Source organism: Arvicola amphibius, chromosome 11 (genome assembly GCF_903992535.2).
Source record: "Arvicola amphibius chromosome 11, mArvAmp1.2, whole genome shotgun sequence".
Taxonomy (NCBI): Eukaryota; Metazoa; Chordata; class Mammalia; order Rodentia; family Cricetidae; genus Arvicola; species Arvicola amphibius.
The window spans coordinates 36,300,782-36,316,334 of record NC_052057.2 but is presented as its reverse complement, the minus strand read 5'-3'; the positions used below and the strand labels follow the sequence as shown (position 1 = coordinate 36,316,334).

Sequence of the window (15,553 nt, the reverse complement as noted above, 5' to 3'; positions counted from 1 at the left end):
CAGCGTTCACAGCAGCCAGCTCCGTTCTCTTTCTGTTTTAAAAATGGGTACAACCAAAAACAGTGTGAGAAAGGCTGTTATTAGCTGGCTGTGTGACCAGCAGACTTAGCTCATTTCTCTTGGCATCCCTTTCCTGTGTAAAATGGAAACAATAATTGTTAGAATCATCAAAATGCTAATTAAGAAGATAAACGCGAAGCTGGGTGTGATGGCTCACACCTGCAATCCTAGCACTCAGGAAGTGAGGCAGGGAGAAGGTTGGGAATTAGAGGCCAGCCTTGACTACATTGTGCTGCTGTCTTCAAAAATCAAAATTCAGCTAGGTATGGTGGTACATACCTTTAATGCCATCACTTCAGAAGCAGGGACAAAGACAAAGGCAGAGACAGAGGCATAGGCAGAGGGAGGCAGAAGCAGGGGCAACCTCTGAATGTGAGGCTAACCTGGTCTACACAGAGAGTTTCAGGACAGCCAGGGCTACACAGAAAATTGGATAGAAGTGACCCCCTGGTAATCCCTCTCCCTGATAGTTCCCCCTTCATTTCCTAAGATGATATACCCAGTCCTTAATGAATTTCTCAGCACATTTATTTCCTGTGTTAATTACAGCAGTAATCACTGGCTCCATAGGCTGCCAGCTCCAGGACACACACATGATGTTGTTTGAAATTCCAGTCCCCCACATTATCTATGGGCTCCAATAATTATACATTGACTTATGGATAAACGCATCACATGGTAGCACTGGGTGGAAACAATGTGAGAAGTAAGATTACCTTTCTGATAACCCTATTGCTACAGCCTGAGCTTCATGGGGTGTCTTCCATGGTCCCTGAGTTGTGGTTTAAGGGAATGGGTGTGTCAACCTAGAAATCAGCAGAATACCAAACTCCCTGTCTTACAGCAGCCATGTATTTAAAACACTTGACTATAAAAACACATTCTTGATCAGTCTAAACTTTTGGAAATAACATAATACCCCTTGTTCCACACTTTTCGAAATAATGCAATACCCCTTGTTCCAGTAACTTAGACATGCTTTGACATTCCGGCAGGTTCTCTGGTGGCAGCTATTTTAGCAACGGATGACGACTCTGGCGTGAATGGGGAGATCACGTATGTGGTGGACGAAGATGATGGGGATGGTGTGTTCTTCCTGAACCCGGTGACTGGTGTCTTCAACTTGACCCGAGCCCTGGATTACGAGATGCAGCAGTATTACATCCTGACGGTCCGTGCTGAGGACGGCGGGGGACAGTTCAGCACCATCAGAGCTTACTTCAACATCCTTGATGTCAATGACAATCCCCCTGTCTTCAGCATGAGCACCTACAGCACGTCCCTAATGGAAAATCTGCCCCTCGGATCCACTGTCCTTGTGTTTAACGTCAGTGACGCAGATGACGGTATGCCGTTTCTGTTGTGTGCTTACAGATTCCACTAAAATACAGGGTGTATCTGAGTGAATTCAATGCTAATATTATCTTATCAACTGTTTTATTTATTCATATTTGTTCATCAATGATAATCTATAAATATACATATAAAGGTAGCTATTTGAGTTTTGATTTAACTGGAGGATTTTTAAAAAGTCAAGCAATTTGTAATATAGTTTTTCATAACTATCACATGATTGATTATAAGTTTATATAGTTAATAAATTGTATCTTTAGATTTTTGCCCTAAGTGTTTTAGCAGCATATCAGTTCAGTAACTTAGTGGTCAGAGATTGTGTCAGATAAACAGATATATGTGTGTGTATGTGTGCATGCAAATGTATTACTCAAACTTTTAAATTGAAGTTTTACAGTTATTGATTTGTTTCGTGTGGGTCTGGATGTGTGGATGCATGTGGCATGGTGTGCGTGTGTGTGGAGGTCAGAAGACAGCTTGCAGAAGATGGGTCTCTTCTTCCCCTGTGGGTGAGGGACTAGGGTCACCAGTCCTCACAGGAAGCAGTGTTCTGAACTTGTCAAATAGCACTCAAGGGGAATGGAGGACAGAAGGACACAGAAGCTCAGGGCTCAGGCTGCAGTTGCCTGGCCTTGGTAGATGTAAGACTTCTCCGGTGACCTGGCTGCTTTGCTTTTTCTGGTCTTCAGTTTAAACCCTATTACCTGTCTCTGGGTTTTTACTATTCGTGCTACACAGCTTACCCTGTTCAGCCATCTTGCCGGCCCATATGTTGCTTAGACGTGAAAAAGTAAAATTGCAAAGGAAAAAGAGCAAAAAAAAAAGTCTTAAAGAAAAATATTTTCAAGTGAATAATTAAATTACATATTATTAGATTAAAAGCCTAATAATATTTTGGCAAGTATCCGTGCTTTCATTGACTGGAAAGGCTTGTTTACCTTACAGTATATAAAGAAGTTAAGCATTTTAAAAGAGATTCTTTTACTTTGTGTGTATGTGTTGTTGTTGCACAAGTGTGCGAGTGTTGCACGTGTGGGTGTTGCACAAGCATGCAAGTGTCGGCAGAGGCACTGGATCCCGCAGGAATTTGTGGGCTGCCTGAGATGAGAGCTAGAATCTGTTGTCAAGTCATTTGCAAAGATTACATCACTTTTATTTATTCTACCCGTACAAGAACATGAATATGGAGTATTTGCTACATCATGGACACATTCTTGAGAGAAGTTTTCTTGTGGATATGTTCAGGGTATATGTGTGTATGTGTGCATGTGTATGTGTGCATGTGTTCGTGTGGGTGCAGGTCTATCCGTGTTTGTGAACATGGAGGACAGCGCTTAACCTCTGGCAGGTGCTGTGCACCTTGTTTATGCGAAACAGAATCTCTCGCTGGCTTTAAACTTGACTTGTCTGTCTGGCCGTGGAGTCCCAGATTGCATCTGTCTCTGGGTGCCCAGCATGGGACACAGAAGTGTGTACCACCATGCCAGTCACTCTTATGTTAGTTCTGGGGATCAAATACAGAGCTTCAGGCTTGCAAGGCAAGCAGCTTACTGCCAGAGTCATACCCGCGATCTTGGGGTCAGCTTTCCATGCTGAACAATTTTCTGCCTGGCGCCTATGTGGGTTATGGTCTATAGAGACCCAGTATATCCTATGGAATAAATTTGATTTACCCTCAAAACATTAAGTAGAAAGACATGTGAAAACAATGAAAAGATACTGGTGTACTTAATTTTTCAAAAAGTTTCAAAATGACTCCTGCCTGTGCAGTCACAAATCATTCCTCCCCCCCATCTCTCTTTTTAAGGGTGTTTCCCCGTTTAATTGTGCTGCTTGAAACTGTGAAGGTTTCGAGCCCCTTTTAGCCATTGTTCAGCCTGAATGCTTTTATCGGAGTCATTTCCTGGACCTTGACTTAAAATAGAGGACAGAGTTCCTACTCCTTCTGGATTCAGAGGCTGGCGATAAGGGAGACTTTGTTTGTAAGAACCCGGCACACTCACAGGGAGCGCTTCCTGTGTGTCTGTGAGCACTCTTGGGGGAGGGGGGGGCGCTCAATTGAGCAGGTTCCACTTGGCCTCTGCTCAGAAAGTTCCCGAGCGGGAACACTGCCATCTTCGACAGAAATCAATGTTCTAGGAGAGGGACTTCAGCAATTTATGTCGCCTGTGTACACAGTCAGCATTTAAACTTTAACCCTTTCGGTTACGTAATCTCTTCAATAAGGCACAAGCCACCGTTCTATTAATATCAATGTGTCTATGAATCTAGTTGGCAAGTTTTATATGGGACAAAGGTTATAGCTTAAAATATTATGACAGTATGTCAAATTACTGTTGTCTTACCATTCTGGAGACCCACACACCTGAGGCATCGTGGTCATTAGGGGGCGTTCAGATAGTGACACAAATGTCACCTTTTTGGGGATGGTTGCGCCCATTTATCTTTGGTGCACGACTGAACGAGGGCCCAACTGCATAGTCTAGTTCCCTGATGACCTTGTTCAAAGTGCTCTGTGAAGTTGTGTGGTAGCCCTGTCCGTACTGTGGGTCTTTACCATGTCACAGGCAAGCAAATATTAGCCCCTCACATATAGAAGACAAAATTTATAGATTGCGGCTGAGTGCACACATTCATAATCCAGCTAAGTTTATAGTTTCAAAATGTGTTTCGTTACTTATATTTTATGTATTTATATAAGACTCTACAGTGCTTAAACCAGGCGGTGGTGGAGCACGCCTTTAATCCCAGCACTCAGGAGGCAGAGGCAGGTGGATCTCTGAGTTCGAGGCCAGCCTGGTCTACAAGAGCTAGTTCCAGGACAGGCTCTAGAAACTACAGGGAAACCCTGTCTCGAAAAACCAAAAAAAAAAAAAAAAAAAAAAAAGACTCTACAGTTCTTGAGAATAAAATATACAACAAATACCAATATCGTATGTCCATAATCGAATATGCACATGTGCTCATCTGTACCTATGCATAGCTCCCTGTGACACAGACACACCTACACACCTTTGGCAGCTGCACGGCACTCACACCAACCAAATTCTCAAGAATATTCATGGAATCACGTGACTGCCAGCAGGCTGAACTTGAGCGCTTGGAGAAACAACCCATGACCGGTGTAGTTATCGGCTGGATTGTCAAAGCCCCTAAATACAAATCTCATCATTTTACTCAAAACTAAGACAAAGTATGTATTTGCCTTCTCACTGGTCAGACACTTGATGCAAAGAGTGGGGGGCATGGTGAGATCTTGAAATTTCTTGACAGGGCCAGTGTTGAGGTGGCTCTGAGATCCTCTGGGGCCATGTGCATTTCCTAGCATAGATTTCAAGGCCTAGGTTACTTGATGAATTTGGCCCTTCAGAGGGAAACAGCCCTTCTTAAAGTGCAGCTTGGTATTTTACACTGTTCAGTTCTGATTCCAGTTCTGAGATAAGACCCATTCTCACCTTACACTGTCTGATGCAAGAAGAGTTACTATTGGTTTCAAAGATCATAGTAATATCTGCTTATTTTAAGTGGCATTCCTTAATTTATTTGTGATTATAAATTAAATATAAATGTTTTTGTTCTCAGTGATAGTTAAAGGTTCACATTTATTAGCTCCCTGGCTGCTGGCTGACCCTTCCTGTCAACCCTTTCCTTTATAGATGGGACCTTTCTGCTCTCTGTGAGGCCGTGAGCCTCTGGCCCGCTCTGTTTCCTCTCCACAGTTTAACATTTACTTGAATGAACACCCATTGGGAACAAGGCTTCTCAGATCCTTGCTGTAATGGCTGATTTGTGTGGCTCTCATAGATCTCCACTGAAGTCATGTAGAATGTCATTAGTGTTTCTAATTGCCATTGATGTTGACTGGGAGCCATTTTGTATGTCTATGCAGAACTAAGCTTTCCCATGGAGGTTCTTTGGTATTGTTTTGACTCCTGAGTTTTCATGACTGTGATCTCAAGAACAAGGATTCCACATTTGATTCTGGCCTTTGTGTTAGGAAACCCTAAAAATGTACTTACAAAATATACTTTATGTTAAAGCACCCTTTACATATTCAGCCACACATGATATCAGGTGGAACCTTTCCAAACCTGGACAGATGTAAGACATGCTAAAGCATTCAGCAGACCTGTCTGGTCTGGATTTTCCATCCTTCCTTTCCTGCAGGTGAGTTGATGTGTGGCCCCTGAGTTTTATTTGTTCGTATTTTGCCTGTTGTTCCGGCTCCTAAGCTTATCACCTCTGCTCCATTTATCTGGAAGAGTCTGCAGTAAACCTTACAGATGAATGGCCACACAGTACAGTCTATGTCTCCAGAGCCCTGTGCGTCAAAGTTCACCCAAGAAACATTAGATCAGTACCTCAGTGCTGACTTCGTCGTCTAATGTGGCTCCTTGTTTGGCACAGGGGGAAAGGATGCTAAAGAGAGACCCTTGGGTCACAGGGCCAGAGTAACAGGACCACACTGGAGGAGAAGGAATTTTTTTCACTTCAGGAATTTGCCTGGAAGGGAACCAGAGAGCGAAAGGAAGTGAAAGCAAATGTCTATTCAAGGGTTCACACACCACTGAGGAGAATCGTTCACAAGAGCTAGGCAACTGCTCTAGGAGGCTCTTGGCAAGGAATAGACATTGTTTCTGGTAGGGAGGACCCAGAGTGCTAAAGAGCTGGAATTTCCCTCAGATGAGATGGGAGAGCCCATGTGGCATTGTGAGCTAGTCGGGATAATGCTGCAATTTCTGAGGCAGAAATCCCATCGCTCTCTGTTTTTGATGCATATCCAGAGCCTGCCTTTCAATGACTTTTTTAAAACATAATGGCTGATAGGCTCTCCTCACCTCCTTTGCTACAATCATTTCTGCAACTTTTAAAAACGAGTATATAGCTTTCAAATGAACAAGTGTTATATATATCAAGAACAAAAATGATGGTATCTAAACATGGGCCAGCGACAGCAGGAAGCTCCTACCCAAAGTCTTTCATCTGTGACTTTACTGCTAACGGTTCCTTTAAGGAATACTCTTTCAAATGTTTGAATGTACATAAACCTTGAGAGGGGTTATTTTCTTAAAGGACGTTGCTTGGCCAGATGCTTCGAAGGAATTAAAAAGTATTTATTAGTTCTGACAAGAAATGTAAAAGGAGACTTTAAGCATCCATGACTAATGTCCAACATCAGAACATTTTATTTACCCTTCTCTGAAAACCGCTGTTGCCCTCAATAAATTATCAAAGTTACGGACGTTTAGCTAATAATATAGAAAGTGGCGTTTGTAGTGCTGGGCCCCAGGGAGTTACGTGATAGAAACAAAGAAATGTTTAGAAGGGTATCTGCTCTCTGGAACCTTTTCCTCCTCTTCACTTTGGTAATTTAGCATTTCAACATTGCTGTAAGCAACACACCCCATATCGATCATTTGTATGCCAGGTTGTAAATGTCTTTCAGATCAAAAGCTCAAAGGAAAAGAGTCATGCATGCAGCGGTATTTGTGAAGTGTATTTAGCTATAGGTAAATCATTCACACTCACTTTGAGTTCATGTGGAATCACTCAGAAAATCATTTATGGTGGTTAACGCGGTCAGAAATGCTCTAGTACATGTCAGAACCTTTGGTGTGGCTTAGGCTACAACCATCACCTGTTCAATAAGCTTAACTTTGCCTCTCTCCCTTCTAGGTGTCAACTCTCAGCTGTCCTACAGCATCGCTTCAGGTGACAGCCTTGGGCAGTTTGCAGTGGATAAGCACGGAGTCCTCAAAACCCTCAAGGCTTTGGACCGGGAAAGCCAGTCCTTCTACAACCTGGTCATTCAGGTCCATGACTCGCCCCAGCCTCCTGCCTCCAGGTTCACAAGCACAGCCCACGTCTCCATCATCTTGTTGGATGTCAATGACAACCCACCCATGTTTCTTTCCCCCAAGTTGACATACGTTCCAGAAAACACCCCTATTGATACTGTTGTCTTCAAGGCTCAAGCGACAGACCCAGACAGTGGCCCCAACAGCTACATTGAGTACACTCTCCTGAATCCTTTGGGAAACAAGTTCAGCATTGGGACCATAGATGGGGAGCTCCGTCTCACTGGAGAACTGGACAGAGAGGAAGTTTCCAATTACAGCCTGACAGTGGTGGCCACAGACAAAGGGCAACCACCCCTGTCCTCCTCTACAGAAGTTGTGGTTATGGTCCTGGACATCAACGATAACAACCCAGTTTTTGCTCAGTCTGTGTATAGAGTGCAGATTAAGGAGAGCACCCTCACCGGCACAGATATAACCCAGGTATCTGCAGCAGACGGTGACGAAGGCACCAACGGGCAGGTTCGCTACAGCATCGTGGCTGGAAACACACATCAGGAGTTCAGGATCGACTCAGTGACGGGGGCCATCACAGTGGCTAAGTCTTTGGACAGAGAGACGACCCCTGCTTACACTTTAACCGTTCAGGCTACGGATCGGGGCAGTAGCCCCAGAACAGATGCCTGCACTGTCTCCGTCAGTCTACTCGACATGAATGATTTCGTCCCTGTATTTGAGCTGTCTCCGTATTCCGTGAATGTCCCTGAGAATTTAGGGACCCTGCCCAGAACCATTCTTCAGGTCAGTAGGTTTAAACACAACTTATACTGTCATTAGACATCAAAGCAAAAGGGTTTCTTCTTAGACTGTGTTCAGAACCTCCTCCACCCTCTCACTGTTTGGGAGATAGATGCAGAAGATCTTCAAAATCGATGCTTAGGAACATTGGGCCTGAGATTTTGTAATTTCCTTTGTATACTCATTTTACCCCGATTTGATTATTTGGGGAACATTTTTAAATTGTGTTTTACTATGAGAACAATATTCACACATAAGATGATGTCAAAATTTGGAAAAGTTAGTCAAAACCATTGTTTTATCTTCCTTCTTTGCAAGAAAGAAAAATCTTTACATTTATGGGAAACATTCCTCAAACCCTACTCATTGACTTTATGAATATATATATATGTATATATATACATACATACACGCACATATATATAGTACATGTTATAATTTACAACTTTAATTACAAAATCTTTAAACTTTATTTTACATGCATGAATGGTTAACACTCATGCATATATTTGCATGTTGTATGTGTGTCATATGCATGCTTAGTGCTCAAGGAGGTCAGAAGAGAGCATTGGATCCCTTAAAATTGGAATTACTCATAGTTGTGAGCCGCTGTGTGGGTGCTGGGAACCGAACCTGGGTCCTATGTAAGAGGAACAAATGCTCCTGACCACTGAGCCGGCTCTCCAGTCCTCTATTTCGGAAGCACAGCCTTGCAGCACCGCCACACCCTCACCCCTCTGAGTTATCCTGCAGTGGTTCATTTGTTTCACATGTTAGGTGATTCATGGAGCTATGTGACTACTCTCCCCTGTAGGTGGTGGCAAGAGATGATGATCAAGGACCGAATAGCCAGCTCTCCTATGTTCTGCTTGGTGGAAATGAAGACAATGCTTTTGCCCTCACGGCCAGTGGAGAGCTTCTGGTGACCCAGAGTCTGGACCGGGAAGCAAGGGATCACTTCGTCCTGGTTGTCACAGCTACTGATGCAGGTGCGTACTGACTAGCTTGCACGGTTGTGAGTCAGAGCCTCGGGAGCAAATGAATTTAGCTTTATTTGTAACCGAATCCTGTTCAGTGACATTTCCTAATGCTTGCAATAGTTCCTAAATACATGGAATATAGCTAATGAGATTTCAGTGTGAAATGGCGGGAGAATCCCCCCATCACCAGTGAGGGCGGATACTGTGCAGGAGAAGTTCCTCCCTGTGTCAGCTACCTGATCACCTATGAGTGTGGCCTTCTACTCCCACACACTGAGTGAGGAGGAATTTGAAGTGTTTCAGCTTTGAAAGCATCTAGATAGCTCTAGAAGATTCTGGAGATGAAAAAGTGTCCCGATTTCTAGTTCACTCAACCTGTGGTTTCTCAGCATCATCATTCTCCGGTGTGTTTGCTGAGTCCCGGAGTGTCCAGGAGCCTCTGCCCTGATAAACTTCCATAGAATAAACCTAATAAAAATAGTACTATCTAGCCTTCAGTTTTGGGAAATGGCAGTGACATAAATTGTTTGTCATGTAGCAACAAAATACCTGAGTTTTACAAGCAATGTTATTCTCTACACTGCTTTGTTTTGCTAGATAGACTGTGTTTGTGAACATACAGAACACTTCAGACTAAAACGGAAGCAGCTAAACATCCCTAGAGAATCTGAACGCCTTCACGGGTGGAGTTAGAGTTGCTTAAATATTTGTTGAGTGAATGTATGACTAAGAGTTTGAGTTTTCCAAAGACAGTGAATTAATTAATTTTATACAAGGATGACTTGTATAAAATTCTTCCCTGAGAATGACTGCCTTGTATCCAATGTTTTAATTATGTTGATGCATTTAAGGAAAATATTTGTTGAAATGCTTAAGGCAGACTTACTATGACCTCCAATAACTGAAATGATACGTGTATATAACCACAAGTGCATATATTAGCATATGAAGATATGTATATGCTTTTCATGTGCTATAGATTGAAGAGTGTCTTTATGGAACATTGAAAGACTCAAATGGGCTTTTTTTACTATAAAATTTTTATATTGATATATTATGCCGAAATTCCTGTTGAATATAATCAGTTCCATGCAGTCAGTGTACTGTTTTATGGACCCACTCAAAAACCAGTGGAGGATTTAGGAATTACACTTAGTGACATAATCCAAAAACAATGTCACTCATTTTTAAGTGAGTGCTACTCTTCCCTTCCCACTCCTGCTTTCCCTTTAGCGCTCTCTCTCTCTCTCTCTCTCTCTCTCTCTCTCTCTCTCTCTCTCTCTCTCTCTCTCTCTCTCTCTCATATTATCCCTTCTATTTTTAGTGTGTATGAATTACCTTGTTACATTATATCAAAGCTTCGAATCCCAGGGAATGGGGGATAGAAAACAGTGTGTTAGCCACATGCAACTTAATCCAAGTTAATCTGAGACCTGTTTGTGACATCCATGTTCTGCATCCTTCACAGTCCTCAGGCTCTTGGTGTGAGCATCCTCCCATAAATCCAATGGAAAGTGGCTGTGCCAATCAGCCCTCCGAGGAGAGAGACTGAGCTCAGTGGAAACTAGTCGGGAGTTGGGTTTTAGAACCAAGGATTCATTGCTAAACTATTCCAGCCTCAGCTCTCTTCACTCACTGGAGCCGGAAGCGTGTGGTCAACCCCAGGCACTCCCTAGCACACACACAAACAGTTTGTGGAAAGGAAGTGGCAGGAGCAGAAACTGGACGGAGGAACCTCTCCCCTCAAGGCATCTGTCTCCGTGACACTTGCTGTACTGGGAAGGTGGTGGACATTCTGGTGTGTGGGAGGGAAATCGGGTTCAGAAGTGCACTTTGGGGGGATCTGTGATAGGCAAGGCGCAGTACACAGAAAATCCTAGGCACATGGTCCTGGACGGTATAAGAAAACAGAATGAACAGCTGTGAAGAGCAAGCCACGAAGCAGCGTTCCTTTGTGGCCTCTGCTTCAGTTCCTGCCTCCAGGTTCCTGTGCTGAGTTTCTGCCCTAACTCCCCTCAGTCACAGACTGTTATCTGACAGTAGAAGCTGAACAAAACCCTCTCCTCCTTCACGTTGCTTCTGGCCATGTTGTTTATCTGGACAACACAAAGCAAGCGTAAAGAGTTCACTAGAATGTTTCCAAGCCAATGACAGTTACAGCCTTGATGACCCCATATATACTTACTTACTTACTTAATTTAATTTTACACTTTTGAGAATTTTATACTTGAGTATTGTATTTAGCCCGACCTCTCCCCTTCTAATGCCTCCTGTGTTCCCCCGACTCATTCTCAAGTACACAACCTCTTCTTTCAATATTATCACCACCACACAGATGTTTGAATATAACCCACTGAATCCAGTTAGCATTGCTCCTATGTATAAGTGTTTAGGGCTGACCACTCTTGTATTGGATAAGCTATCAGGGACTGGTCCTTGCAGAAGGCTGAGTCTCCCTCTCTCAGTAGCCATTCACCTTCTGTAGCTCTTCATCTAAGGGAGGCGCCCTGTGAGACATCCCCCACCCATGTTGCACAATTAACTGGTGGCAGTGGAAAGGTCTTGTTTAAATAATTAAAGGAAATTAAATTAAACCACTTAGGATGATAATAAGAGTCATAGACTAACCAAACCCCAGTGGGAGGCATGGGAATGCTCATGTAGAGTTGTTGGTAAGGAAAATCCAAGGGACACCCAAAACAATACAAGCTTTTCCTATTGCCTCAGGGTTGAAAGCAAAACCCCCAACACATTTGACTGGATGAGCAACCCCACTTTCAAGGAAATATAAAAAAAGATGGTGGTATCAGGTCTCATAAACCACAGCTCACTCCTATGTTCTAGGCTTGAGACCTATGACAAGGGACTGAAATGCACGCTTGTTGCTAAGATTTACCAGCCAGAACAGTAGGTGACATAAAAAAATTCAGAAAGAGACGAAGGAGTGAGATCTCAGATGACATCTTGTCAAATTTGGTGTGTTTGAAGATCAGAAAAAAAAGTCAGAATGCTCGTAAGAGAAAAAGCCCAACAGTTTCTTTCCGTATCTTGCAAATTGCCTATTTTTCTCTCCTGAAACTCTAACTTGTTGACAGCCTAGGGGCGGCCAGCTGTGGCCATATGCTAGGAATTGACGCCACAGTGTATAGCTAGGCAGGACTCTAAACCCTCGACTTTGTCCTCCATTTTCTGACTGAATGTCCGCAAGGCGGTGCATGGAAAAGCTCTCTGTCCCGTGTTCCTGGGAAGCACTGCTCGGCCTTTCCAACTTGGGAGAGACCGAATCTACCTCATTGAAAAGCCACAACAGAACAGGCTGAATAAAAATTCCAGCTCAGCTTATACCATTATAATATTGACGGTGCTTCACCTGAATTAAACGGGATATTTGGCTTGTCTCCAGCCACAGATATGGGCATTTTGTCTGCTTTATGTGTTTACTGTTGGCATTTGTGCTATGTGTTGCTTTCTTTGATGTCTTCTTGAGTATGTGGTATAGCAGAGTAGAGGCCTTCCAAGCCTATGGTGTCTCCTTATAGAGGAATGAAAGCCATCCTGGCTCTCCCGGCTGAGGAGAGCGTGTCGACACAGCTAATGTCCTTCATAGGGTTACATGCCCTGTTTCTAAGTAACCTGCCTTGCAAGGGTTTGCCAACCATGTTCTCACAGTACAGTACATAAGACGTCTAAGGTATAATAAACAGCCTGAACAGAGAAGCCAGCACAGTATACTTAAAAGTTTAGTATGGAATGCTAATTTATAAAATGAAAAGCCAGCCTTGGAGTTAAATACACAGACCCTAGTGTTCAGCCTAGGATTAGAGACTTCTTCCATATTCTAGTTCCAATGCTTTGGACACATTGTCTGTAACTTATTTACAATATTAATGCTGGCATATGATTTCTAGTGTACAAACAGGTAAGAGTCTGGGTTATTAGCTATTGGTATCAGGCCTCAAACCTGATAGACGTTTCTCAAACTTAGTAGACACACATTAAATGTGACTCCTCCCCACCCCTCTTTGTTACACAGGTAGTGAAGGAAAATTCTTACCATTCTTTGTCCAGCTTCCTCTATGGGTTAAGTTAATTAACAAGTGGGCTCAGATCCAACAAGGTCTAAAACTATCAAGTGGATCTCATGATTGTCCTCTCCACCGTGACTCCCCAGGCCATGTGAAGGCAGGGAAGACAGCCCCCTCAATGGCTACCTTTCTCCTGCATGCTGTGTTATTCTAAAGGCAGCAGATGAGCCTTCGAGATCATAAATTGGATCATTGTACTTCACTGCTGCCGTAAAAATCCTCCAATGGTTTCCAAAATTCCTCCGGAGGTTTAGAGCATGACAGACTTCACAGGCTCTTTCTGCCTGCGTGATCTCTCCCAAACACTTTCTGTCACCTTCACCCCAAGTAATCATGGCACAGGGGCACCAGCTTCCACTGTTTCCTCCCACCGTTTCATTCTATGCAATAATGTTATTAGTTTCAGTTTTTAGATAGAGTCTCATATAGCCTAGACAGGCCTGGAACTTGCTAAATTCCCATGGTGACTTTTGCCTTCTGATTCCTAGTTCTGGAATTACAGATTTACAGCATAAGGCTTAGTTTATGAGGTGCTGGAGACTGAAGCCACGGCTTAGTGCATTCCAGGTCATTGTCTTGCACTTAGCTGCATCGCAGCCCCAGCTTGCTAGTTTGAAGCCAGCCAACATGTACTCACAGCACAGAACCTGGCTGCTGTATAGGATTTGAGTTCTTTGCATCTCAGGATCAGATACTAGGGTGACTGCCCGCTGCTGATGCCAGGCTTGCTAGGGAGCCCACAGCCTTTCTGCTTCTCTGGGCCTTTGCACTTGGGCTCTGTTTGAATTGGGCGCTCATCTGTGCTGAGTTTCCTTTTGATTAGTTTCTGTTGTGTTGGCGCAGTGGTTCTCAGCCTTCCAATGCTGCAATCCTTAATACACTTCCTCATTTTTCAATGACCCCGCAGCCATATACTTTTATTGTTGCGACTTCAAAGCTGTCAGTTTGCTCCTGTTATAATCCTAATGTGTATATCTATGCTTCCTGATGGTCTTCGGAGATCATGACCCACAGGCTTACAACTGATGTTAGGGGAACATTTATTTCCTGGTTATTCTGTTACTAGATTTAGGCAAAATGTCAGCTATTCAGATGGGACCTCCCTGGTGCTACACTCACGTTTCTCTTCCCCATCAGCCAGGGTCTTATTCTTCCTACACTGAACAGTTTCTTTCTAATACTGATTGTCGTCTAGAATCATATGCTTATATGGGACGTAACACACCTGCGTGTTTTACTTGTGTTCCTCTTCAACCATTTCACCCTTCTGAGAGAAAGTCGGGTTCCTCTGTCTGCTCAAACAGAATCCCCAGAAACAAATGGGTGCCTAACTAGATGAGTGGAAATGCTAAAAATTGCTTATCAATTACGCATTAGCCTGCTATTGTGAGAGTTGGTTTAGGGATTCTAGCTGGATTAAGCAGCTACAGGTGTACCTTGGCCCAAGAAAGGTCTCACACTCCTGCAAAAGAGTGTCCTCGTCAACTGAGTGCAAAGATGCTGGAAGGACGCACATGGAACAGTAAGGGAAGACGGGGACACCATTCAGTCAGCCATCAGTGGAGTAACAGAGGCTTCAGTCAGACCACGTCACATCTGCCATCCTGCCATTCATGTTTGTTTATCATACGTGTATTTAAAGTCCCATTACATTTGATCAGTAGCATATTTGTGAAAAAGCCTTCTGTAAGGAAAAGTGCAGAGTTTAGTAACCCATGGCTGGGCTTCCAGGGCTGTCTGCTTGGTCTTAGTTATTCAAACTCATCTCTGTCTTGAAATGCAGCGGGAGTGCTTAAGGCTCAGGCTGTGCTGTGCGAGATGATGACAGGGTACTAAGGACCCACAGAGGAAACAGATTGTTTTAAGTGCTTTAAAATCCTTCTTGAGCCAAGTCTGAATAGAGGGGCAGGGTCAATGCCTCTCCCACCAAAGGTTTTGTAGGCTATTCCCATTTTTTTTTTGATTCACCACCTCCCAAATTTCATTGTATAAAAATATTCAATATGCTGAGATACTGTACATTCTGAATCCCATTCAGGCAAAATAGTTAATGATTGTATCCATTTTGAAGATAGAATCCTCTGGATGTGAACATGGATGGGGAGGTAAAGAAAGTTAAGAAACCAAATAAACAAAACATGTTTCATACGTAGACCATTGGTCTGACCAAATGTTAAATGTGAAGAGTAAAGATTTTAGGGCAGATAATGCTCTTGGTTTCCCTTCAGGACTTGAGATAAGATTCTTTTGCTGAAGACACCACATACGCAGGTCATAGAACATGGGGAAGTCAAGCTGGTCAACATTTAGAAGTGTCATTCCTACTGGCTAGCTTCGTAGAGCGGGAAGGAGGAAAAAAATAATCCCAATGTCACCCAGCTATGAATCTTGTGAGTTACAATAATGATCGGATGGACAAGTAACAACCCATGGGGAATAGTGGCATGAATGTTATGAAAGTCACCAATCACTTCAGACT

At 43.3% G+C, this 15,553-nt stretch overlaps 1 protein-coding gene across 1 annotated transcript in view; it reads left to right on the top strand.

Annotated features, from left to right (window-relative positions):
* Positions 1-15,553, top strand: part of Fat4 (FAT atypical cadherin 4) — a 132,181-nt gene that overhangs the window by 62,580 nt on the left and 54,048 nt on the right. Inside the window, exons 4-6 of the mRNA XM_038348047.1 lie at positions 1,056-1,406; positions 7,090-8,012; positions 8,824-8,998. Of these exons, the coding sequence (XP_038203975.1) occupies positions 1,056-1,406; positions 7,090-8,012; positions 8,824-8,998 (1,449 nt within the window). The remainder of the gene's footprint in view (positions 1-1,055; positions 1,407-7,089; positions 8,013-8,823; positions 8,999-15,553) is intronic.